The sequence below is a fragment of the Lepus europaeus genome, chromosome 20, assembly GCF_033115175.1.
Source record: "Lepus europaeus isolate LE1 chromosome 20, mLepTim1.pri, whole genome shotgun sequence".
NCBI lineage: Eukaryota > Metazoa > Chordata > Mammalia > Lagomorpha > Leporidae > Lepus > Lepus europaeus.
The window spans coordinates 27,556,418-27,580,073 of NC_084846.1; the positions used below are offsets into that span (position 1 = coordinate 27,556,418).

The 23,656-nt window shown below is 44.4% G+C and overlaps 1 protein-coding gene across 2 annotated transcripts in view; it reads right to left on the reverse strand.

The window, feature by feature from the left end:
- Positions 1 to 18,110: 18,110 nt before the first annotated feature.
- Positions 18,111 to 23,656, reverse strand: part of CCDC126 (coiled-coil domain containing 126) — a 30,684-nt gene continuing 25,138 nt past the window's right edge. For both annotated transcript variants that reach the window (XM_062179103.1, XM_062179104.1), the window contains one exon: positions 18,111 to 19,861. In XM_062179103.1, the coding sequence (XP_062035087.1) occupies positions 19,677 to 19,861 (185 nt within the window). In that variant the 3' untranslated portion in view covers positions 18,111 to 19,676. The remainder of the gene's footprint in view (positions 19,862 to 23,656) is intronic.

Here is a 23,656-nt window from a genome sequence, read left to right on the forward strand (position 1 = left end):
ATGCCTCAAGTACTTGAGTCCTTACTACCCACGTGGGGGACAGGAATGAAGGTCCTAGCTTCTGACCTTGGCCTCACCCAGCCCAGGCTGTTGGGGAGTGAACAGTGAATAGAGGACTCTTTCTCTCTCTGTCACTCTGCTTTTCAAATGGACTTTTTTTTTTTTTTTAAGATTTATTTATTTGAGAGAGTGACAGAGAGAGAGAGAGAGAGAGAGAGAGAGAGAGAGGGAGGTCTTCCATTGCTGGTTCACTCCCCAAATGGCTGCAACGGCTGGAGCTGGGCCAATCTGAAGCCAGGAGCCAGGAGCTTCAACTGGGTCTCCTATGTGGGTGCAGGGACCCGAGCTAAGTGGATCATTTTCTACTGCTTTCCCAGGCCATTAGCAGGCAGCTGGATCAAAAGTGGAGTGGCTGACCTTGAACCAGTGCCCAAATGAGTCTGACTGGGAGAATTGACAGGAGGCTGGGTGCTCCTGACTATGGGAGCCTTTTGTGCTGGGAGTGTGAAAACACTGTGGTTGTGTGTGAGGGCACAGGGTGGCTAGGTCTCTGGGTAGTCACTGTGGGCGTTCCCTGAGTCCCTGGGGAGAGTCATTGCTGCAGGATCTGTGCTCACACCGAGGGCTGCACGGATCCTTTGTGCAGCTCTTGAGGCAGTGCAAACAAATATTATACCTACGGGGGCTAGCGACCAGGCATTGGTCTCCTTGGAGGAGAGGAGGTAAGTGTGAGACTACGCCAATAAAATAGGTTAATCCTCCCCTCTGATTACAGAGAGAGAGAGAGAGATTTCCCATGCCCCATTTGGGTGTCACCTTAGACACTCCCTCACCCTGAGCACTGAGCAGAGCTCCCTGGCCACATGCAGCACATGCCTCAGGGTATTCACTGGAAGAGTAGACACTCCACTAATCCACAGAGGCATGGTCCAAGGTTAAAAGCCATCACAGGGGACAAAAAAGTATCTCCACAAATGCCCAAAAATACATGCAGCAACTCAAGAAACAAGAATAAGGAAGACAGGCCGGCGCTGTGGCTCACCAGGCTAATCCTCCGCCTGCGGCACTGGCACACCGGGTTCTAGTCCTGGTCAGGGCACCGGATTCTGTCCCGGTTGCCCCTCTTCCAGGCCAGCTCTCTGCTATGGCCTGGGAAGGCAGTGGAGGATGGCCCAAGTGCTTGGGCCCTGCACCCCATGGGAGACCAGGAGAAGCACCTGGTTCCTGGCTTCAGATCACTGCGGTGCTGGTTGCAGTGCACCAGCCACAGCGGCCATTGGAGGGTGAACCAACGGAAAAGGAAGACCTTTCTCTCTGTCTCTCTCTCTCACTGTCCACTCTGCCTGTCAAAAAAAAAAAAAAAAAAAAAGAATAAGGAAGACAATATGACGCCTCCAAATGAACACAACAACGCTTCAATACTAGAATGTGAAAATGAAGATTGAAGAAATGCCAGAAACAATTCAAATATTGATTGTAGGATTACTTAGAAGTAATCAGAAGCAAATCTACGAACTAAAGAAATCCATACATGACATGAATGAACATTTTTCCCATGAAATTGAGATTTTTTCTTAACTTTTATTTAATGAATATAAATTTCCAGTGTACAGCTTATGGATTACAATGGCTTCCCCCTCCCATAACTTCCTTCCCACCCGCAACCCTCCCCTCTCCCGCTCCCTCTCACCTTCCATTCACATCAAGATTCATTTTCAATTCTCTTTATATACAGAAGATCAATTTAGTATAAAGATTTCAACAGTTTGCACCCACATAGCAACACAAAGTGAAACATACTGTTTGAGTACTAGTTATAGCATTAAATCAAAATGTACAGCACATTAAGGACAGAGATCCCACATGAGGAGCAAGTGCACAGTGGCTCCTGTTGTTGACCCAATAAATTGACACTCTAGTTTATGGCGCCAGTAACCACCCTAGGCTGTCGTCATGAGTTGCCAAGGCTATGGAAGCCTTCCAAGTTTGCCGACTCTGATCATATTTAGACAAGGTCATAAAAGACAGAGTGAGGATAGTAACCAATGATCCTAAGAGTGGCATTTACCAGGTTTGAACAATTATACAGCATTAATGGGGGAAGAGGACCATCAGTACACACAGGTTGGGAGTAGAGCCATTGGTGGTAGAGGTTATGATTACAAAGGAATGAGGCCCAAGTACGCTAGACAGGGTCTAGGACAAAGGACAGAGTCATTATTAGAGGAGCTAAGAAAGGTGCTGTCTAAGCTACAATTAAGTTTTCTGATTGAGAGGCAAATAGAACCTGACAGCAGGGGCTTGATAATAATCTGTTGGGCTTTAGGCCTTGTAAGTTAAGAGGCCCGGACCTATCTGTCTCTTCACATGGGGTATATCCTAAGGGAGGTGTGAACCTCCTAGGGGAAGGCACTCTGTTGACTTTCATTACTTAGCTGGCCTGGGAGGAGAGCTGGCCAGGTAAAGGCAGGTGGCATCTCTAACAAGAAATTTACAGTTCTGCCTGCAATGTTGCTGACCCTACTTGACCATACCCTCAGCTGCAGAGGTCACTTTGGAGGTTGGGCTGAGTGAAGGGCTTTTCAGCTTAGAGCCAATAAGATCTGTGGCTCTGACCTGGGCATCCTTCGACTCCAGGGCAGGTCTATTTCCAGTGATCCAACTCTTGGCAGAGCTGCCAGGGCTCTTCACAAGCTGACTTCTGCTGAAGCCCAGGCTTACCACATTGAAAGCCACTGCAGTGGACTGGCCTGTTGGGTCTCCTTGAGGGCAGATCACTGTACAGATCAGCCATTAGTAGGCCTGCCACCCATTGCTTCTGATGCCTAGCTTTCTTTTCCTCCTGGTTTGTGTTAAAGCAGACCAGAGGATGCAAGTCAAGGGAGTGCCCGTGTCCCATCTCTAATCTTCGGTGGCCTGAACTACAAGTCTATAGTCACAGGCATGTTCTGTAGTAGTTTTTCTAAGGTAGACAATGCCCATGAGGAAAATTATATTCTCACCTTAAAACTTTCTTTCCTGGCTGGCGCCGCGGCTCACTAGGCTAATCCTCTGCCTTGCGGCACCGGCACACTGGGTTCTAGTCCCGGTTGGGGCACCGATCCTGTCCTGGTTGCCCCTCTTCCAGGCCAGCTCTCTGCTGTGGCCAGGGAGTGCAGTGGAGGATGGCCCAAGTGCTTGGGCCCTGCACCCCATGGGAGACCAGGAGAAGCACCTGGCTCCTGCCATTGGATCAGCGCGGTGCGCCAGCCACAGTGCGCCAACCGCGGCGGCCATTGGAGGGTGAACCAATGGCAAAAGGAAGACCTTTCTCTCTGTCTCTCTCTCTCACTGTCTACTCTGCCTGTCAAAACAAACAAACAAAAACACTTTCTTTCCTTTTGGTCTGAAAGGGAGGTTTTTTCTACTTACTGTATACTTCGCTGATGGCGAATTAAATCTAGCTATGAGGTTATTATTTAAGTTCTTATTTTGACTATGCTATTACAGAAAAATGTTAGCCATCTCTTTTATAAGGTCTAAAGATTAAATTGTGCGTCCTACAGATTCCTTCATAATAGAATTAGTTTCCTACCTTGAGGAGAATAGAGAAATGAAAGAACAAGTTGGGCTTAGAATAGAGAAATGAGGGAGCAAGTCCTAGATCGCTTGCTGACAATAGCAATATTACATGAATACTTAGCAAACAGTTTCAACCATTAGATAACAACTTAAGAAAACATTTACCAGAAGGTCCAATGCCTTCTATAAATTTTAAGAATCATGTATTTGGAAACACCTCTTAAATATCTAACATAGTATAGTTTGTTTAACCAGTAAACTTAAGCACAACCATATAAAATGTTTTTTTTGTTTTTGTTTTTGTTTTTTTTTGACAGGCAGAGTGGATAGTGAGAGAGAGAGAGAGAAAGGTCTTCCTTTTTGCCGTTGGTTCACCCTCCAATGGCCGCCGTTGCGGCCGGCTCATCGCGCTGATCCGCGAAGCCAGGAGCCAGGTGCTTCTCCTGGTCTCCCATGCGGGTGCAGGGCCCAAGCACTTGGGCCATCCTCCACTGCCTTCCCGGGCCATAGCAGAGAGCTGGACTGGAAGAGGGGCAACCGGGATAGAATCCGGCGCCCCAACCGGGACTAGAACCTGGTGTGCCAGCGCCGCAAGGCGGAGGATTAGCCTGTTAAGCCACGGCGTCGGCCCATATAAAATTTTTTTTAGTTTCTTTCTACCAACAAGTTTAAAACATATGATACACAGATTCAGGTCACACAAATTAAAATGTATCTTTGATTGATTTTAGCAGCTTAAATTTATGGACAATCTTATCTATAAGCCAATTAAAATAAAACTCTTAATAAAATTTTCCCATGTGGACATACAATATGTACACACATATAACATAGCATAATAGACCAATATAGCAATTTTAATAATAGCTTTTAAAATCTTTAACTCTTTTTGTAGATTGCCAATTGATTTGAATTGCTTTTTGTTTTTAGTAACCTCAGTTAACCATACTATGAAATTGAGATTTTAAGGAGAAATCAAAATGAAATATTGGAAATGAAGAATTCAATAGATCAAATAAAAAATGCAGTGGAAAACCTTAACAACAGACTTCGTGAGGCAGGAGAAAGAATATCCAAATTAGATGAAGACAATGCTCTGGAAATTTTACAGTCAGACCAAAAAAAAAAAAAAAAAAAAAAAAGGAGAAATTAGAAAACTAAAAACCATGTTGGAGATCTATGGGAAACTATCAAACAACCCAACATACAGGTCTTAGAAGTTCCTGAAGGCATGGAAAGAGAGATGGATTAGAAGTCCTTTTTAGTAAAATAATAACAGAAAACTTTCCTAATTTGTAGAAAGAAAGGGATATCCAAGTACAGGAAGCACACAGAACTCCTAAAAGACATGACCAGAGGGGCCGCACCGTGGTGCAGTAGGTTAATCCTCCGCCTGCGGCGCCGGCATCCCACATGGGCGCCAGTCCTAGTCCCAGTTGCTCCTCTTCCAATCCAGCTCTCTGCCTGGGAAATCAATAGAAGATGGTCCAGGTGCTTGGGCCCCTGTACCCACGTGGGAGACTGGGAAGAAGCACTTGGCTCCTGGCTTCGGATCAGCCATTTGAGGAATGAACTAGCGGAAGGAAGACTTTTCTCTCTGTTTCTCCCTCTCACTGTCTGTAACTCTACCTCTCAAATAAATAAATAAATAAATAAAATCTTTAAAACCAAAAAACAAATAAAAAAAAGACATGACCAGAAAAGATCCTCACCATAACACATTGTAGTCAAATTCTCCAAAGTAAAACATAAAGAAAAAATTCTTTCTTAAAAAAAAAAAAAAAGTAAAATCTTTAAAAAATGTATTTATTTATTTGAAAGTCAGAGTTACACAGAGAGAAGGAGAGGCAGAGAGAGAGAGAGAGAGAGAGAGGTCTTCTATCTGCTGGTTCACTCCCCAATTGGCCGCTGGAACGGCCGGAGCTGCGCTGATGGAAAGCCAGGTGCCAGGTGCTTCTTCCTGGTCCCCCATGCGAGTTCAGGGGCCCAAGCACTTAGGCCACCTTCCGCTGCTTTCCCAGGCCATAGCAGAGAGTTGGACTGGAAGAGGGAGCAGCTGGGACTAGAACCAGCGTCCATATGGGATGCTGGTGCCGCAGGCAGAGGATTAAACTACTGTGCTATGGCGCTGGCCCCAAGAAAAAATTCTAAAATGTGCATGAGAGAAATGCCAAATTACTTTTAGAGAATTTCCAATTAAACTCACAGCAGACCTCTCATCAGAAACCCTACAGGCTAGGAGAAAATGGTGAGATATATTACAAGTCTTAAGAGGAAAAAACTGTCAATCCAGAATACTGTACCCTGCAAAGCTCTCAGTTATGAATGAAGGTGGAATGAAGACCTCCCATAACAAACAGAAATTGAGAGAAATCTTCAATATCTCACTGTAGGAAAGATAGGTAAGTGAGGTGATGAATCTAACTAGCTTCATCCATATTTACCACACTGTACCCCATAAATAATTTGTCACTTAAAATAATATTATTAAAAATTCTTAATAAATAGCAGACAATGAGAGCATCCAATAAACACAAGTAACAATGAGGTAGGAAATTATTGTCATACTCTTTGATAATGTTTTAACATCATATTATAGAACACAGTGAGATATTTCTAGGTTTAGAATAATTGATTTTGGGAATTGAAGCTAGAATAGATAAATTTGGAAAATTCAAATTAATTCAAAATAATAATGGTTAATAAGATGACTCGAGAGGTCACTTATAAAATAAAAACTTAAATATTTACATTATTCTTCTCTATTGTACAAAGTCATACTGTATACAGAAGAAAACAAAAAAGTACGAAATTAAGCCATGCGTCACTGGTTTTACATCTGTTCTTAAAATACCAGTTTTGGCTTAAGAACTGGGGAAACATTTTTGTTTTATAAGATTTATTTATTTATTTGAAAGGCACAGTTACAGAGAGGCAGAGGCAGGGGGAGAGAGAGAGAGAGAGAGGTCGGTCTTCCATTCCCTGGTTCACTTTCCAGATGGCTGCAGATTGGTGCAGCTCTGCCTGTTGTGGCCACCCTTCATGTAGTAACTCAAACACAAAGTGAAAATGTTCAATTGACAAAAAAAAACTGGATCATGCAGGATTTATAGACTGACTCTCTGAAATACATATTTTATTACATTAGTTTACCTGAGAATTAAGATAACACCATAAGAGTAAATTAAGTTTTAAGTTCTCAACTTCTAAGGTTCTCAGTTTTCCTGTTGAGCATCCCATCTGCACAACTGTAGATATGACTACTCCAGGAATTACTCTTCCTCTTTTTTTTTTTTAAAGATTATTTATTCATGTGAAAGTCAGAGTTACACACAGAGAGAAAGAGACACAGAGAGAGATGTCTTCCATCCACTGGTTCACTCCCCAATTGGGTACAACAGCCGGAGCTGCGCCGATCCGAAGCCAGGAACCAGGAGCTTCTTCCGGGTCTCCTACGGGGTGCAGAGTCAAGGCCTTGGGCCATCTTCCACTGCTTTCCCAGGCCATAGCAGAAAGCTGGAACAGAAGTGGAGCAGTCGGGACTCGAACCAGTGCTTATATGGGATGCTGGCACTGTAGGCAGAAGCTTTACTTGCTATGTCACAGAGCTGGCCCTTGAAACATTTTTCACTTTTAACCCCTGACTCAAAAGTCGGGTTGGGCTTAGTGAAGTCTGCTAAGCAGGAAACATCAATGGTTGCACAGGCAATTGCTCTTGCTCCTTCGTAGAGCAGCAGTGGGCTGGCTCATAGGGACTGCCCCTTCGTAGAGGGATAGGTAGGCTGTGGGTTGATGCCAGTGTTCCTGGAGGGAGGAGATTCTTCAAGGCCAATGGTATAAGACATGGACCCCAAGTATGCCCACTCCTTAGTTCTCTTTCTGGACCTGAGATCCCGTGGTCTAGTTCTTTTTTATGGTGTACGTTTTGTGGTCCTTGCCATATTTCTTGTTTCTTGGAGAAACTATATATTTCCCACATCCTTTTAGTTTAACTGATAAATATAACACAGTGTGTGGGGGGGTGGGCAGAGGCCCTGCTCTTTGCGTGCTGCTCTGGCTTGCCTACTTCTCTGCCAAAGGCTTGCCCTGGGGAATTTGGCCAAGGTGCATCCAGAGCATCTACACCAGGCCTCTGCGATCGGACAGTGAGCATTCAGGGGCCTGCCTATGCTTCACCAGGAGAAATCCTCAGCTATGTGTGTTCCGTGTGCTGCTAGTGATGTGTGTCTGTCTTAGACTTTGGTACATCACAGCTGCCCCACCATGTATGATAAATAAAATAAGCACGCCAGAATTGTAGCCAAAAAAAGAGAAACAGTCTCAAAACTACTTATGCCACTTTGAAGCTGTTGCTCTTAATTGTGCCAATAGCAGTGATTTGCTTTGGTTCATTCCCCAAATGGCCTCAAGAGCCAGGGCTTGGCCAGACTGGAACTAGGAGTGAGGAGCTTCATCCAGTGCCCACTGGGTGGAAAGGCCCCAGCACTTGGGCCATCTTCCACTGCTTTCCCAGGTGCATTAGCAGTGAGCTGGATTAGAAGTGGAGCTGCTGGAGGTATGTACTGGCATCCATATGGGATGCATCCCAGGCGGCAGCTTAACCCGCTACGCCACAATGCAAGTCCTAATAGGACCCTTCTTGATTCTGTTTTTATCTTTATCTTTTTTTGTTTTTGACAGGCAGAGTGGATAGTGAGAGAGAGAGAGAGAGAGAGAGAGACAGAGAGAAAGGTCTTCCTTTTTGCCATTGGTTCACCCTCCAATGGCCGCTGCAGCCGGCGCATCATGCTGATCCAAAGCCAGCAGCCAGGCGCTTCTCCTGGTCTCCCATGCGGGTGCAGGGCCCAAGCACTTGGGCCATCCTCCACTGCACTCCTGGGCCATAGCAGAGAGCTGGCCTGGAAGAGGGGCAACCGGGATAGAATCCAGCGCCCCAACCGGGACTAGAACCCGGTGTGCCGGCGCTGCAAGGCGGAGGATTAGCCTGTTAAGCCACGGCGCCGGCCTTGATTCTGTTTTTAATGAGCCCTGCAAAATGATGATCAATTCCAGAATTCCAAGGTCACATCACCAAGTGTGGAGTTGAAGAGCAGCCTGAGACTTGATTTCCCCATCCTTTGTTCATCACGCCTCTCCCAGAGTGAGGCTGGGCATTGGCAGAGGTGTGAGAGCAGCATTGTCCACATCCTTTGAGACTCTGACCCCAGGTAGGGTCCCTCTCCTGCATTACATTGACTTCTTGTGTTCTGTGTCCTTTATTCTGGATATTCCTTGTCCTTGCTTTATTCTTCATGACCTTTTATTGGTTCGTGACCTTATGAAGAATAGAGGCCATTTAGTTTGGAGCATGGCTCAATTTGAGTCGACTGGGTATTTTCTCATTATGAGATTCCAGTTTTGTATTTCTAGTTTTGTATTTTTTTTAAAAAAGAGTTATTTTATTTATTTGAAAGGTGGAGTGAGAGGGAGGGATGGAGAGAGAGAGAGAGAATCTTGTACCTGCTGGTTCACTCTCCAATTGGCTGCAATAGCTAGAGCTGGACCAGGCTGAAGCTATTAGCCTGCAACTCCATCTGGGTCTCCTACATGGGTGACAGGGGTTCAAGTACTTAGGCCATCTTCTGCTGGTTTTCCAGGTGCATTAGCGGTGAGCTGGTTGGAAGTGGAGAAGCTGGGACTCGAAGTAGTATTTTTTTTTGATATGCTGGTGTTGCAGGCAGTGTATTAACCTGCTGCGCCACAACTTCTGCACCTAGTTCTTTTTTTAAGATTCATTTATTTTTCTGTACATAAGTTGGCCCGGATGTTCTGAAAACACTTTCTTTCAGTATTCACTATAGTAACAATTTTAACAGTTTTCTGCAAGTTTACAGAAACAGACATGATTCACCACAAACAGCTGCCAAAGCTGTTGCTTTTTTGTCCTTTCAGTTTACAAAATTGCAGAGTGTGAGCTCCTGATCAAACTCCTGTCTTCCGACACCATGAGACTTTTCTAAATTCTGAGACTAACTCTCTTCACATGTTAACGTCTCTGAAATGAGAAGGTGCCCATATCGTGGTCACCAAGTGCAGCGACGACAGAGATGCAGCTGGCGGCAAACAGGGTCAGAGCTGTTCAAGGTGTCGTCACCGGCAGTGAGTGACAGCAGGACTGACCGCGTGTGATGAACGCAAGTGCTGTTGAGAAGGACTTACAGAATGCGTGCCAGCACCTTGGTAGACGATCCCACAGAATTAGGGGTCTTCTTCTTCTTCTTCTTCTTTTTTTTTTTTTAGGATTTATTTGAAAGAGTGAAGGAGGGAGAGAGAGAGGGAGAGAGGGAGAGAGAAGTATTGATTCATTTGCTAGTTCACTCCCCAAATGGTTGCAACAGCCAGGGCTGAGCCAGACCCAAAGCAGGAGCTTCACCTGGGTCTCATGTGAGTAGCAGGGGGATGGACTGGAAGTGGAGCGGCTGTGTATGAACCTGCACCCATATGGGATGCCAGCATCACAGGTGGTGGCTTTTCCTGTTACACTACAACACCAGCCCCAGGAGCCTTCTTTTACAAAACCTTTCATCACCAATACTCTTATAAGCATGGGGGATGAGATTCTGTAGGAAAGTGCTAAGTTGTAGGAAAGCATTGTATCACAGTCTAATTACAAATTATTTTCTTTCACTATAATTCATAAAATGACATATTTCGCAAATGACAGCATTGACTGATACAGATGAAATCGAGCAGCTGATTTAGCTAGCTTGGATTAGTGCTTGAGTGTGTTGGCCAGACATGGGAGGAAAGGCTTTACATGGGTTATCTGAGTGGAATCTTCACTGGGTCTCTACCCAGTAGATACTTTTGTTATTCACATGTTTATAAATGAGAAAATTGAGGCTCAAAGAAATGAATGGCCCTAAGGGTTTTGTGTCCAGTAAGAGATGGACATTGTTTCAAACTCAAGCAGTCTGTCTCTAGGGCAAGGATTCTTTTAAAAATATTTACTTATTTATTTTCATTTTATTTGAAAGGCAGAGACATACACATACATACATTACACACACACACACATATCTTCTGCTGACTCGTTCCCCAAATGCTAGCGACGGCCAGGCCGGGCCAGGCCAAAGCCAGGAGCCAGCAGCCCAGTGCAACCCTCCCGTTTAAGTGACAGAGACCCAAGTACTTGAGCCATCATCACCTGTTGTCTCCCAGGGTGAGCAGCAGGAAGCTGGCTGGAAGCGGAGGAGCTGGGACTCGAATCAGGCACTGAGTTGAGCGGTGTCTTAGCTGCCGCCTCAGCGTCTGTCTCAAGAGTTGGTTTCCGATGCCGTGGTCAAGGTGGCTTTAGGAAGGCAGATTTTTTTTTCTGGTCCAAAAAAAATTTTTTTCCCCAAATAAACTTTTTAGTTAAGAAATACAAATTTCATGCATTTCATAAGTAGTACAATTTTAGGAATACAGTGATTCTTCCCACCATACCTGCCCTCCCACCACACTCCCACCCCTCCCCCATCCCTGCACTAAGATCCATTTTCGATTAACTTTACACACAGACGCCCAACTCTATACCAAGTAAAGACTTCAACAGTTTGCACCAAACAAAAACAAAAACTTCCTCAACAGTCAAGACAAGGGCTGCTCAAGGTCATTGCATCTCGAAGTTAATTTCACTTCTTCTTTTTTTAGAAACTTAATTAGCTCTAAAGGAGCACCCAAGAATGACATAACTATAACTTATGGGACATAAGAATATCCTCTACTAAATAGACTAAAACGAAATAAGTCTTTGAGAGCAAGTTTTACTGTTAACTCTCTTAATACAACTCTTTGAGGAAAGAGGTCCTGCATGGGGTGCTGGTGCACAGTGCGTCCTGTTGTTAATGAAGGCAGGTTTATGACGGGACCCAGAGGTGCCGTGGCATTCACCGCAGTGGGTCTTCCCTGACCGCCCTGTGTGTAACAGTCCCCACCTCCCACTTTTCCTCTAGCTGCAGTGTCCACTGGTTTGTTTTCTGTCTCCCCTCACTGGCCGTCACCACAGCAGCAGGGACCCCAGCGGCTTGCTGCCTTTTCTGTAGCACCTGCCCATTGCTGAGTGAATCCCTGAATGAATGAGGTCAGAGAACGGAAGCTCATGAGGCACTGGGGTTGAAACCTGGGAAGTCCTCAGGATCAGGTTCTCTTCCCAGGGTCCCCTTCTGGGGCCACCTGTTTGTTCTCTCTTTTTGTCTGCTTTTGTGCCTTTCTCCACGGTCCAGGATGGAGGAGAAAGAATAAAGAGGAATAAGAGGCTTTATACTGCAGCCTTCCGGGGCCTGCATTGTGGTGCAGAGGGTTAAGCTACTGATTCCTGCATCCCGTATGGGCGCAGCAGCTCCACTTCCCATCCAGCTCCCTGCTAATGTACCTCGGAAAGCAGCAGAAGACGGCCCAAGTGCTGGGGTCCCTGCACCCACATGGGAGACCCGGGTAAAGCTCCTGGCTCCTGGCTCCAGTCTGGCCCAGCCCTGGCTGTTGAGGCCATTTGGGGAGTGAACCAGTGAGCGGATGATAGCACTCTCTGTCTCCTCTCCCTCTGCCTTTCAATAAATAAATAAGTCTTTTGTTTTTTTTTGACAGGCAGAGTGGACAGTGAGAGAGAGAGACAGAGAGAAAGGTCTTCCTTTGCCATTGGTTCACCCTCCAATGGCCGCCACAGCTGGCGCACCGCGCTGATCCGAAGCCAGGAGCCAGGTGCTTCTCCATGGGGTGCAGGGCCCAAGCACTTGGGCCATCCTCCACTGCACTCCTAGGCCACAGCAGAGAGCTGGCGTGGAAGAGGGGCAACCGGGACAGAATCCGGTGCCCTGACCGGGACTGGAACCCGGTGTGCTGGTGCCGCAAGGCGGATTAGCCTATTGAGCCACTGCGCCGGCTGTAAATAAATCTTAAAACAATAACAACAAAACACCAAAACCCACAGGCTTCCATATTGGTGACTCACTGAACTCACTGAAGGATCATTTTAGAAATACTGATCCCTGGGCCTCACTGAGGAGCCCCTGAATTAAAATTTCCAGACATCTCTCTGAAATCTGTGGTTTAAAAATCCGTATTTGGGGTCGGCACTGTGACAGAAGATTAAGCCTCTGCCTGCAGCGCTGGAATCCCAAATGGGTGCCAGTTCAAGTCCCAGTTGCTCCACTTCAATCCAGCCCCTGCTAATGAGCCTGGGAAAGCAGTAGAAGATGGCCCAAGTTCTTGGGCTCCTGAACCCACGAGGGAGACCTGGAAGAAGCTCCTGGCTTCCACTGGCGCAGCTCCGGTTGCTGCGCACATTTAGGGAGTGAACCAGCGGATTGAAGACCTCTCTCTTTCTCTGCCTCTCTGTAACTCTGCCTTTCAAATATATATATATATTTTAATGACAGCAGAGAATAATGGAAAAGGTAGGGGCTTTAGATATGGCCCACACCTATGTCTGAATGTTTTATCTACAACCAAAAAGCCTGAGTGAAAGATATATCAGCTGTGATGTATACACACAGTGTGATAACCACGAGTTACTTAATGACTTGCAAAAAAATTTTATTATACCAAAAAAGAATATATGGTTTAATCTTTGAAAAAATAAACATATGTATAAATGTACAGAGTAAAAAGTATAAAATGATTTAGAAACTCAATGTTTCATTTTTTATGATTCTTTGGTTAGCTTTTATTTTTTTTTTAACTTTTATTTAACAAATACAAATTTCCAAAGTACAGTTTATGGATTACAATGGCTCCCCCCTCCCCATAACTTCCCTCCCACCTGCGACCCTCCCATCTCCTGCTCCCTCTCCCATTCCATTCACATCAAGATTCATTTTCAATTATCTTTATGTACAGAAGATCAATTTAGTATATATTGAGTAAAGATTTCAACAGTTTGCCTCCACATAGTAACACAAAGTGTAAAGTACTGTTTGAGTATTAGTTATAGCATTAATTCACATTGTACAACACATTAAGGACAGTGATCCTAAATGAAGAGTAAGTGCACAGTGACTCCTGTTGTTGACTTAACAAATTGACACTCTTGTTTATGGCGTCAGTAATCACCCTAGGCTCTTGTCATGAGTTGCCAAGGCTATGGAAGCCTTTTGAGTTCGCCAACTCCAGTCTTATTTAGACAAGGTCAGAGTCAAAGTGGAAGTTCTCTCCCCCTTCAGAGAAAGGTACCTCCTTCTTTGATGGCCCATTCTTTCCACTGGGATCTCACTATGTTTTATTTTGTTTTAAAGATTTATTTATGTGGCCGGCCCCATGGCTCACTAGGCTAAACCTCCGCCAGCTGCGCTGGCACCCCAGGCTCTAATCCTGGTCGGGGCACCAGATTTTGTCCAGGTTGTTCCTCTTCCAGTCCAGCTCTCTGCTGTGGCCTGGAAGGGCAGTGGAGGATGGCCCAAGTGCTTGGGCCCTGCACCCGCATGGGAGACCAGGAGAAGCACCTGGCTCCTGGCTTCAGATCGGCACTGTGCGCCGGCTGCAGCAGCCATATTGGGGGTGAACCAACGGAAGGAAGACCTTTCTCTCTGTCTCTCTCTCTGTCTAACTCTGCCTGTAAAAAAAAAAAAAAAAAAGATTTATTATGTGAAAGGCAGAGTGGCAAAGGAGACACAGTGAGAGAAAGAGATTTTCCATCTGCTGGTCCACTCCCCAAATGGCCACAACAGCTGCATCTGGGCCAGGCCAAAGCCAGGAGCCTGGAACTCCCCCGCATCTCCCACATGGGCGGCAGGGGCCCACGTACGTGGGCATCTCCCACTGACTTTCCAGATGCATTCGCAGGTGCTGCTCTGGAAGATACAGATGGCAGCAGGGCAAGCCTCACCTTCACTCGCTGGGCCACCATGCCGGCCCCTGACTCAGGCCAGACAAGCTGTGGGTGCCCAGGTTTCATCAGGGAGCCAAAGTCCCTGCCTCCACAGAGCCTGGAACCCATGAAAGTCACTAATGTAATATCAAATGCATCAGACCCACGAGGAAAAAGAAAGGGTGAGACACGAGTACTCGCGCAGGCTGTTCTGGGAAGGTGGTCAGAGACGACTTACCTTACGCAGTGACATGTGAGCCGCCACACCTGAATGACACCAGGGAGGGGACCACGAAGACGTCCAGGAGTGAGAGCTGCTGGGGCAATGCATGTTTGGTCTGTAGCTAGGGAGGTAAAATCAGTTATGTCCCAACAAGAGTTAGCTAGGAGATGAGGTAAGAAATGAAGTTGGGGAGCCGGCTCCATGGCGCAGTAGGTTAATCCTCTGCCTGTGGCGCCGGCATCCCATATGGGTGTTGGTTCTGGTCCTGGCTGCTTCTCTTCTGATCCAGGTCTCTTCTGTGGCCTGGGAAAGCAGTAAAAGATGGCTCAAGTCCTTGGGCCCCTGCACCCACATGGGAGACCAGGAAGAAGCTCCTGGCTCATGGCTTCGGATCGGCACAGCCATCTGGGGAGTCAACCAATGAAAGGAAGACTTTCTCTCTGTCTCTCTCTCTCTCACTGTCTATAACTCTACCTCTCAAATAAATAAATAAAATCTTTTAAAAAAATGAGGTTGGGAGGCAGCCGGGGGCAAATCTAGTCTTTACGAGTGGCAGTAAGAACTCAGATTTTATTTCAAGTGGAAATGGGAAGTCAGCAGTGAGTGTTGGCGGGGGAGATCAGATACCAAAATGTCAACAGTAGTTATCCCTGGGTAGAAGGATTTCAGATTTTTTCCCCACTTTTGTTTCCCTATATTCTCATTTATTCTTATTTTTTTAAAGATTTATTTTATTTATTTGAAAGACAGAGTTATAGAGAGAGGTAGAGACAAAGAGAGAGGTCTTCCATCTGCTGGTTCACTCCCCAGTTGGCTGCAATGGCTGGAGCTGCGCTGATCTGAAGCCAGGAGCCAGGAGCCAGGAGCTTCTTCCAGGTCTCCCACGGGGTGCAGGGGCCCAAGGCCTTGGGCCATCTTCTACTGCTATCCCAGGCCATAGCAGAGAGCTGGATCGGAAGAGGAGCAGCTGGGACTAGAACCAGCGCCCATATGGGATGCCGGCGCTTCAAGCCAGGGTGTTAACCCACTGCGTCACAGTGCCGACCCCTCATTTATTCCTATTTTTGTCTCAAACAATAAGCCTACCATTCCGCTAGCAAAAGTTCTTAAGAATCAGGGCTTTTTATGGGGCTGGCGCCATGGCTCACTTGGTTAATCCTCCATCCAATATGGGCGCCAGTTCTAGTCCTGGCTGCTCCTCTTCCAGGCCAGCTCTCTGCTGTGGCCCGGGAAGGCAGTGGAGGATGGCCCAAGTGCTGGGCCCTGCACCCGCATGGGAGACCAGGAAGAGGCACCTGGCCCCTGGCTTCGGATTGGCGTAGTGCTGGCCGTTGTGGCCATTTGGGGAGTGAACCAATGGAGGGAGGACCTTTTTCTGTCTCTCTCACTGTCTATAACTCTACCTGTCAAATAAATTAAAAAAAAAAAAAAAGAGTAAGATATAATGCCAAAAAAAAGAAGAAAAAAAAAAGAATCAGGGCTTTTGGGGCCAGCGCTGTGGCATAGTGGACTAAGCCTCCACCTGCAGCACCAGCATCCCATCTGGGTGCCATTTCTAGTTCCAGCTGTTCCTCTTCTGATCCAGCTCTCTGCAGTGGCCTGGGAAAGCAGTAGAAGATGGCCTAAGTACTTGGGCCCTTGTACTCTTCTGGGAGACCCGGAAGAAGCTCCTGGCTCCTGGCTCCGGATCAGCCCAGCCTCGGCTGTTTGCGGCCGTTTGAGGAGTGAACCAGTGGATGGAAGACCTTTCTGTCTCTCCCTTTCTCTGTCTGTAACTCTATCAGGGCTTTCAGTTATGAAACAAAAAATTAATGTTTCATTATATCATTGTATATTGATAGCTATCAGTGTTGGTTAAAAACACTAATAAAAACACTTAAACCCAATCTGCAAATCAGAGGCTCCTATGTGATCCACTACCGCGTTCAGCTCCAGGGACAGAATTAGACGAGGCAGATTCTGAACATTCGAAAGAAGATGGTCCATGAAAGAGCGGACCTGGGCCTCAACAGTTTCCCCATCTCCACAGTCAAGCACATAACTGTTTCTTTTTTCTTTTTTTTTTTTTTTTTTGGACAGGCAGAGTGGACAGTGAGAGAGACAGACAGAGAGAAAGGTCTTCCTTTTCCGTTGGTTCACCCTCCAATGGCTACTGCGGCTGGTGCGCCGCGCTGATCCGAAGGCAGGAGCCAGGTGCTTCTCCTGGTCTCCCATGCAGGTGCAGGGCCCAAGCACTTGGGCCATCCTCCACTGCACTCCCGGGCCACAGCAGAGAGCTGGCCTGGAAGAGGAGCAACTGGGACAGAACCGGTGCTCCAACCGGGATTAGAACCCGGGGTGCTGGCGCCGCAGGCGGAGGATTAGCCTAGTGAGCCATGGCGCTGGCCATAACTGTTTCTTAAACACTAGCGAGACCTAAGCTATCCCCAAACCATAATGTTTAAATTATTTTTAATCAGTAGAGTGAAGTAAATCCAAAGTTACTCTGATAGTATTTGAAAGTTTTTGGAATTGTTAATGATACTCTCTGTTTTACTGTCCCAACTAAGATTACCCTACTCTCCTATCCCGAGCTAGACATCAAAGGACAGGCATGCTGGAAACCTGAGCATCTGCTACCAAAAACAAAAACAAAACAAAACAAAAACATCTGAATCTGGGAACCTACAAAGACAAGACAATTGGCACACAGTTTGGAGGCTGGACGTCCAAGATCGGGGCCACACAGCAAGGGCTGTGTGCGTCCTGAGATGGCAGGAGAGTGGAAGGGCAGTGGGCGGTATGGAAGAGACAGAACGTGAGGGGCAGTCTTGTTCGGTTACCACCTGCTCCCACAGCAACTAATCCAGTCCCATAGGAGCCAGAGCTCATTCTCACAGGAGGTAACCTAGTTACCTCTGCAGCAATGTCTCTTCAACACCTAATCCCTTAAAGGCCTGACCAGCTCTCAACAAGACTTGAGCACACCAATCACATCCAATCCACAGTACCTTCAACATCACTCTTGAAAAAGTCACCTGGAGTTAACGAAACATAACTCAAGATTACCTTACTGGCCGGCGCCGTGGCTCACAAGGCTAATCCTCCGCCTAGTGGCGCCGGCACACCGGGTTCTAGTCCCGGTTGGGGCGCTGGATTCTATCCCGGTTGCCCCTCTTCCAAGCCAGCTCTCTGCTATGGCCCGGGAAGGCAGTGGAGGATGGCCCAAGTGCTTGGGCCCTGCACCCGCATGGGAGACCAGGAGAAGCACCTGGCTCCTGCCTTCGGATCAGCACGATGCGCCGGCCACAGCGGCCATTGGAGGGTGAACCAACGGCAAAAAGGAAGACCTTTCTCTCTGTCTGTCTCTCTCACTGTCCACTCTGCCTGTCAAAAAAAAAAAAAAAAAAAGATTACCTTACTACTACTTTTCATCATTTATCATTTATTAAATGTACAAATATCATAAAAGAAAAACACAACATTTTGTGAATACAAATAATATATTTTTATTTGATCCCTGAAAACAAAAACAAAAAATAAAAACATCTAATAAGAGAGACTCAACAATTACTCCAAATTTTACCTGGCAACAGTACATAATTGATTTCTTCACATAAAGGTTGAGTACAGAGAAGACGGTTTGGAAAACCATCTTTTATGAAACAATATTTTCTCATAGCTATTTTAATAAAATATTGTAATTATTGCTACTACATTTGGTAGCACATTATATTAAGGAACAATATCCAAAACTAAATTCAATATAGTCTAAATCTAGAAGCTAGCTGCACTTATGCAGTTTTTATAGAGAATAAATACTATGAAATATAGGGCACCATATGGCAATTAAATTTGCTAAAGGAAATTTTAAATAGAGTGTTCTATACTGGAATTACCCAAGATTAGGATTTCTTGTGCTATATACAGTAGCTGTTTTCCTGACAAGATAGTCAATCTTCACAATTTATAGTTTAAATGTTCTTAATTCTTTTAAGTGGTCATTGTATAAAATGAGTTATCTAATGGACCTGTAATACATATCCAAGATTTCATAAAGCTGGACACTCTTGTATAATATTAACATTTCCCAAGCACTTTAATGCAGTACAAATACTTTTATTATATACATCTGGATAAAGTCTTCAAGAGTCCTGGTCTCCCTAAAATCTCAGTGCCCTGCTCCCCAACCAACAGAATGAAAGCAAAATGCACCCAAACATGGAAATGTGCTTTCCTGACAGCACAGACACTCAAGGAGTTAAACTTTTCAGTTAGCATTCATGAATATGAAAAATCATGAATATTTTAGTTATTTATAATCTCATCATAAAAATATCTCTTATTCTTCACAATGTTAAGTAAGAAAACTTTAAGTATGAGATTAGATTGCTGTATTAATGTGATTAAATCCCCCCAACTTTTAGAATACTAATACTCTTCAGACAGTGGCTGCTACCCATTTCAAGATTATAATCTTACAAATGTAATTTTTTAAAATATACATTAAGTAACTTTCATTATTTTGAAGGATAGTGCAAGTGAAGACATTCTTTGGGTCATGATTTCAAAACCTTTTCAACATTATATTTCCTTTTTCTGCTCCTAATCTAAGTAACAAAATACAGTACTAGACGTAAGCACGTGTTCTAATAGCCTTGGTCTAATTGTTACATCTATTAATGACAGAATGAGTCAATAACCATATTCTCAACTGGTCTGAAAAACATGTCAGATACTTAAATAAATATTTTACAGAAATAAATCCATGTCTTTCAGTGTTTTTGTCTCAGCTTGATCTCAAAAACAAGATTTATGCAAAGATCACCTATCTGCTTCCTACATCAACCATGTTGTCAAATTCCCTCTAAGGATATAATACAGCATTGAAGAGACTTGCCTGAGAGCAAACTAACAACACTGAAAACTTTATATACAGAATTAGAGTTCCATGAATCCAGCATGTTCCTTAGAAACGCGTAGAGCTTTTAATTGTCAAGTCTTACTCTGTGCTAACCAGCGGTTACAAAGTTTCTGTGACAGGATACAGCCCACAGTGGATGGAGCAGCCCACGGGATCTTCAAGTGCTATCTCACGCTGCCCGATGCATTGACCCTTTTGTTGCTGGTGACTGGCACTAAATTCCCACCAGCACCATTCGTCGTGTTGGTTGCTGAGCCGTTCACAACAATATAGTCAACTTTGTTCTCCAGTTTCACCAAGCGTTGCAGAATGTCATCCAGCAGGACAGCAATTGTTCTTTTCAGATCCGCTGGGGGGGGGGGGGGTCAGAGTAAATTGTATTAAACACTGACAGGGTACTCAATATTTGCGCTTTTATAATGTGGGGGTGGGGAGGCGGACGATGAGTGGGTCATCTGAGAGGAAATCCGCGAGGGAGCTGGGCTCGCCCACACGCAGAAAAGGACTGATGACTTTAATCAAATTTCCAAAAGGAAATTTCAGAGTTGTAGATAAGGGAGAAATTCTCGCTTTCCAAGTGCAGTAGAACACATTTACACTCTGGTTCAAAATAGCAGTCCCTATGTATGGAATCCATTTACCCAGTTTCTTAAGCAGTTTGTAAAGAATACTGTGTAAAAAGCTAGAAGAACTAAGAAGAGATTTAACGAAATGCAGAAACAAGAAACCTGACAGCTTCACAGAATGAAGTGTGGGGAGATCCCAGAAACAGGGCAAATGCCAGGAACCCAGCCAGTGCAGAAGTACCAGCAGCAGTTCTGACCGAAAACTCTGCAGAGAAATGATGGGGCAGGGTGTCTCTTCTAATCCCTTTGGAAGGTTAAGGGGTTTCAGTGGTATTTACCTGGCAAGAATGAAATGTCTAGTTTTTTTCCCATAGAATTCTCTTTTTTCCTGTTTCCCTAAAGCACTTCAAACATAGCAAGCATTCAACAGTTATAATTAGTGTTTTTTTTTTTTTTAATCTTGGACTAAAAGAGTAATACAAGCCCTAACTTATGATCACCTGAAGAAAAATCATCTAACAACAGATAAACTTGCTGATGATCCTGTTACTACTCAGAAAAGCATGAGCAATCAAAGAAAAAGGATAAATTAGACTTCATCAAAATTAAAAACTTCTAGTCATCAATGGATAGTATCAAGAAAATAAAAAGACAACCTAAAGAATGGAAGAAGATACTTGCAAATTCTATATCTGATAAAGACCTACTATCTAGATCTCATTCAATTCAAAAACAAAACAATCTTTTTAAACAATGAGAACCTAATTTTTAAAATGGACAAAGGGCTTGAAAAGATATTTCTCCAAAGAAGAAATGCAAATAGGCAACATGCAAAAGAAAAGATGCCAAATACTACCAGCAAATGAGACCATTCATTATAGGATGTTATAATCAAATGGGGAAAATAGCAGGATATGGAAAAATTGAAAACCTCACATATTACTGGTGGGAATAAGATGATGCTACTGCAGTGGAAAACAGTTTAGCAGGTCTTTCAAATGTGGAATACAGAATTACATACAACCCAGGAAGTCCACTCCAAGCTATCTATCCAAAAATGAAAGCAAAGGCTCAGAGATACTACACCAATGGTCACTGCAATTGTATTCAAAATAGCCAAAAGCTGGGAACAACCCAAGTGCCCATCGATAGAGATGAAGAGATAAATAAAATGTTCTGTACACATACAATGGCGTAGTATTCAGCCATAAAGAGAAATGATGTTCAGATCCAAACTACAATATGGAAGAACCTTGAAGACAGTATGCAAAGTGAAGTAAGTCAGATACAACAGGTCAAACACTGTATGATACTACTGACATTGAATAACTAAAACAGACACATTTATAGAGACAGAAAATAGATGAGGGCTTAACAAGGGCTCGGGGAGGAACAGTTATTGTTTGGTTAACCTACCTATATATATATATATATTTTTTTTTTTAAAGTTATTGCTTAATAGTTACAGTTTCTTGTTTGGAATGATGCAAGTTTTGGCAAAACACAGTAATGGTTACACAACATTGCAAAATGTTATTAATACCAATGAATTGTATACTTTTAAATGGTTAAATGGCAAATTTTGTTCCAAAAATTTTTTATGTGAATAAAAAGATACCAGAGAGAATAGTGATGGTGGATAGTGGTAGAGGGTAATTACAATATGTTTATCAAAAACAAAACAGAAAAATACTGTGTACTTCAGAATGAAAAAGGTGACTACAGATGCCTAAATCAACCAGGACGTTCCTCCTGCTGTGAAGACATCCTGTAGTCCACTCCACGGATTCAGCCTGACCTTTCAACAAACTTGAACTGTGACCCAGGAAAGGAAACACCTGCCCTTTAGGAGTAAATAAGTGTAGGGCCACTAAAGGAAAAATGGTTAACCGCTTCATTGTCTGAATGACCAAGAACCCCACTGTTAGCCTCTCCCTGCCTTTAAATAACAGTAGCACACCAGCTTAATAATGAAATCTTTAACTATACCAGGTATCCTTCTTTGATTTTTAATATGACTGATAACCATAGCACACATCCGTCTTGTTTGCCCTGAATCAATGTTTTACCAGCCCTGTAAGAAAAGTATATATGAGATGCAAGCAAATAAATAAAGTTAAAAAAAGAAAAGCATAAAACCTGTGACAAACAGAAGGCTGTGAAGCACCCAATACAGACTGTGCCAGGCTTATGCCCTCACTTTGGTTTTGGAATAATCTCTCAACTTTGATCCTCTCAAAAGATGGATTATTGGCCGGCGCCGTGGCTCAATAGGCTAATCCTCTGCTTTGTGGCGCCAGCACACTGGGTTCTAGTCCTGGTTGGGGTGCTGGATTCTATCCCGGTTGCCTCTCTTCCAGGCCAGCTCTCTGCTGTGGCCCGGGAAGGCAGTGGAGGATGGCCCCCCCAAATGCTTGGGCCCTGCACCCCATGGGAGACCAGGAGAAGCACCTGGCTCCTGCTTTCGGATCAGCGCGGTGCGCCGGCTGCAGCGCGCCAGCTATGGCGGCCATTGGAGGGTGAACCAACAGCAAAGGAAGACCTTTCTCTCTGTCTCTCTCTCTCTCACTGTCCACTCTGCCTGTCAAAAATAAAAAAAATAAAAAAGATGGATTATTTCAGTTAACAACATGAATGTAATATAACGAGGGATAAACTGTGGAGGAAGTCAAACCACGCAAGCAGTGGCTCTCACGAGCACCTAAATATTCTGGTGCAGTGGGACTATGCAAGGAAAACCACGTACAGGAAAAATGCTTTAGAAAGAAGTATTCTAGGGATGAACTATGACACTCACAATTTTTTTCAAATGATATTCACACACACACACACACACAAAGCAGTATATTTGTATATATGTATATAAAGACAAAGTAACAGCAAGTTTAGCACCCTTAATCCAAAAAGCCCAAATCAAAGACTTTCTGAGTATCAACATGACAGCACATGCTGAGAATTCTACTCATTACTTCATGTGATGGGTTGCAGTCAAAATGCCGGTGCGCTAAAAATGTACAAAATTACCTTCAGGCTATGTGTATAAAGTATCTATGAAATATAAATGAATTTCATGTCGAGATTTGGGTGCCATACCCCCAAGATATCTAACTAATGTATAGGCAAATATTTCAAAATCCAAAATATTTCTGTTCCCAAGCATTTTGCATAAGGACCAGTCAACTGGTATAGGAAAAACAGTGCTGGCAAGGGCAGGCCTTTACCATGGCACATGGATTAAGATGCCCATGTGTCTCATATTGGAGTGCTTGGGTTTAATCCCCAGCTCTGGCTCCTGACTCCAGCCTCCTGCTAACGCAGACCCTGGAGAGCAGCCGTGATGGCTCAAGTGACACCCACATAGGAGACCTGGATTCAGCTCGAGGTTTTGCACCTCAGCCTAACCCACTCACAGTCATTGCAGATATTGGGGGAATGAATCAGTAGATGGGATGTCGCTCTCTAAAAAATTTTTTTAAACAAATACTTTTTTTTTTTTAAGATTTATTTTTTATTTATTTGAAAGTTACAGAGAGATTGGGAGAGAGACTGTCCATCTGTTGGTTCTCTCTCCAAATGGT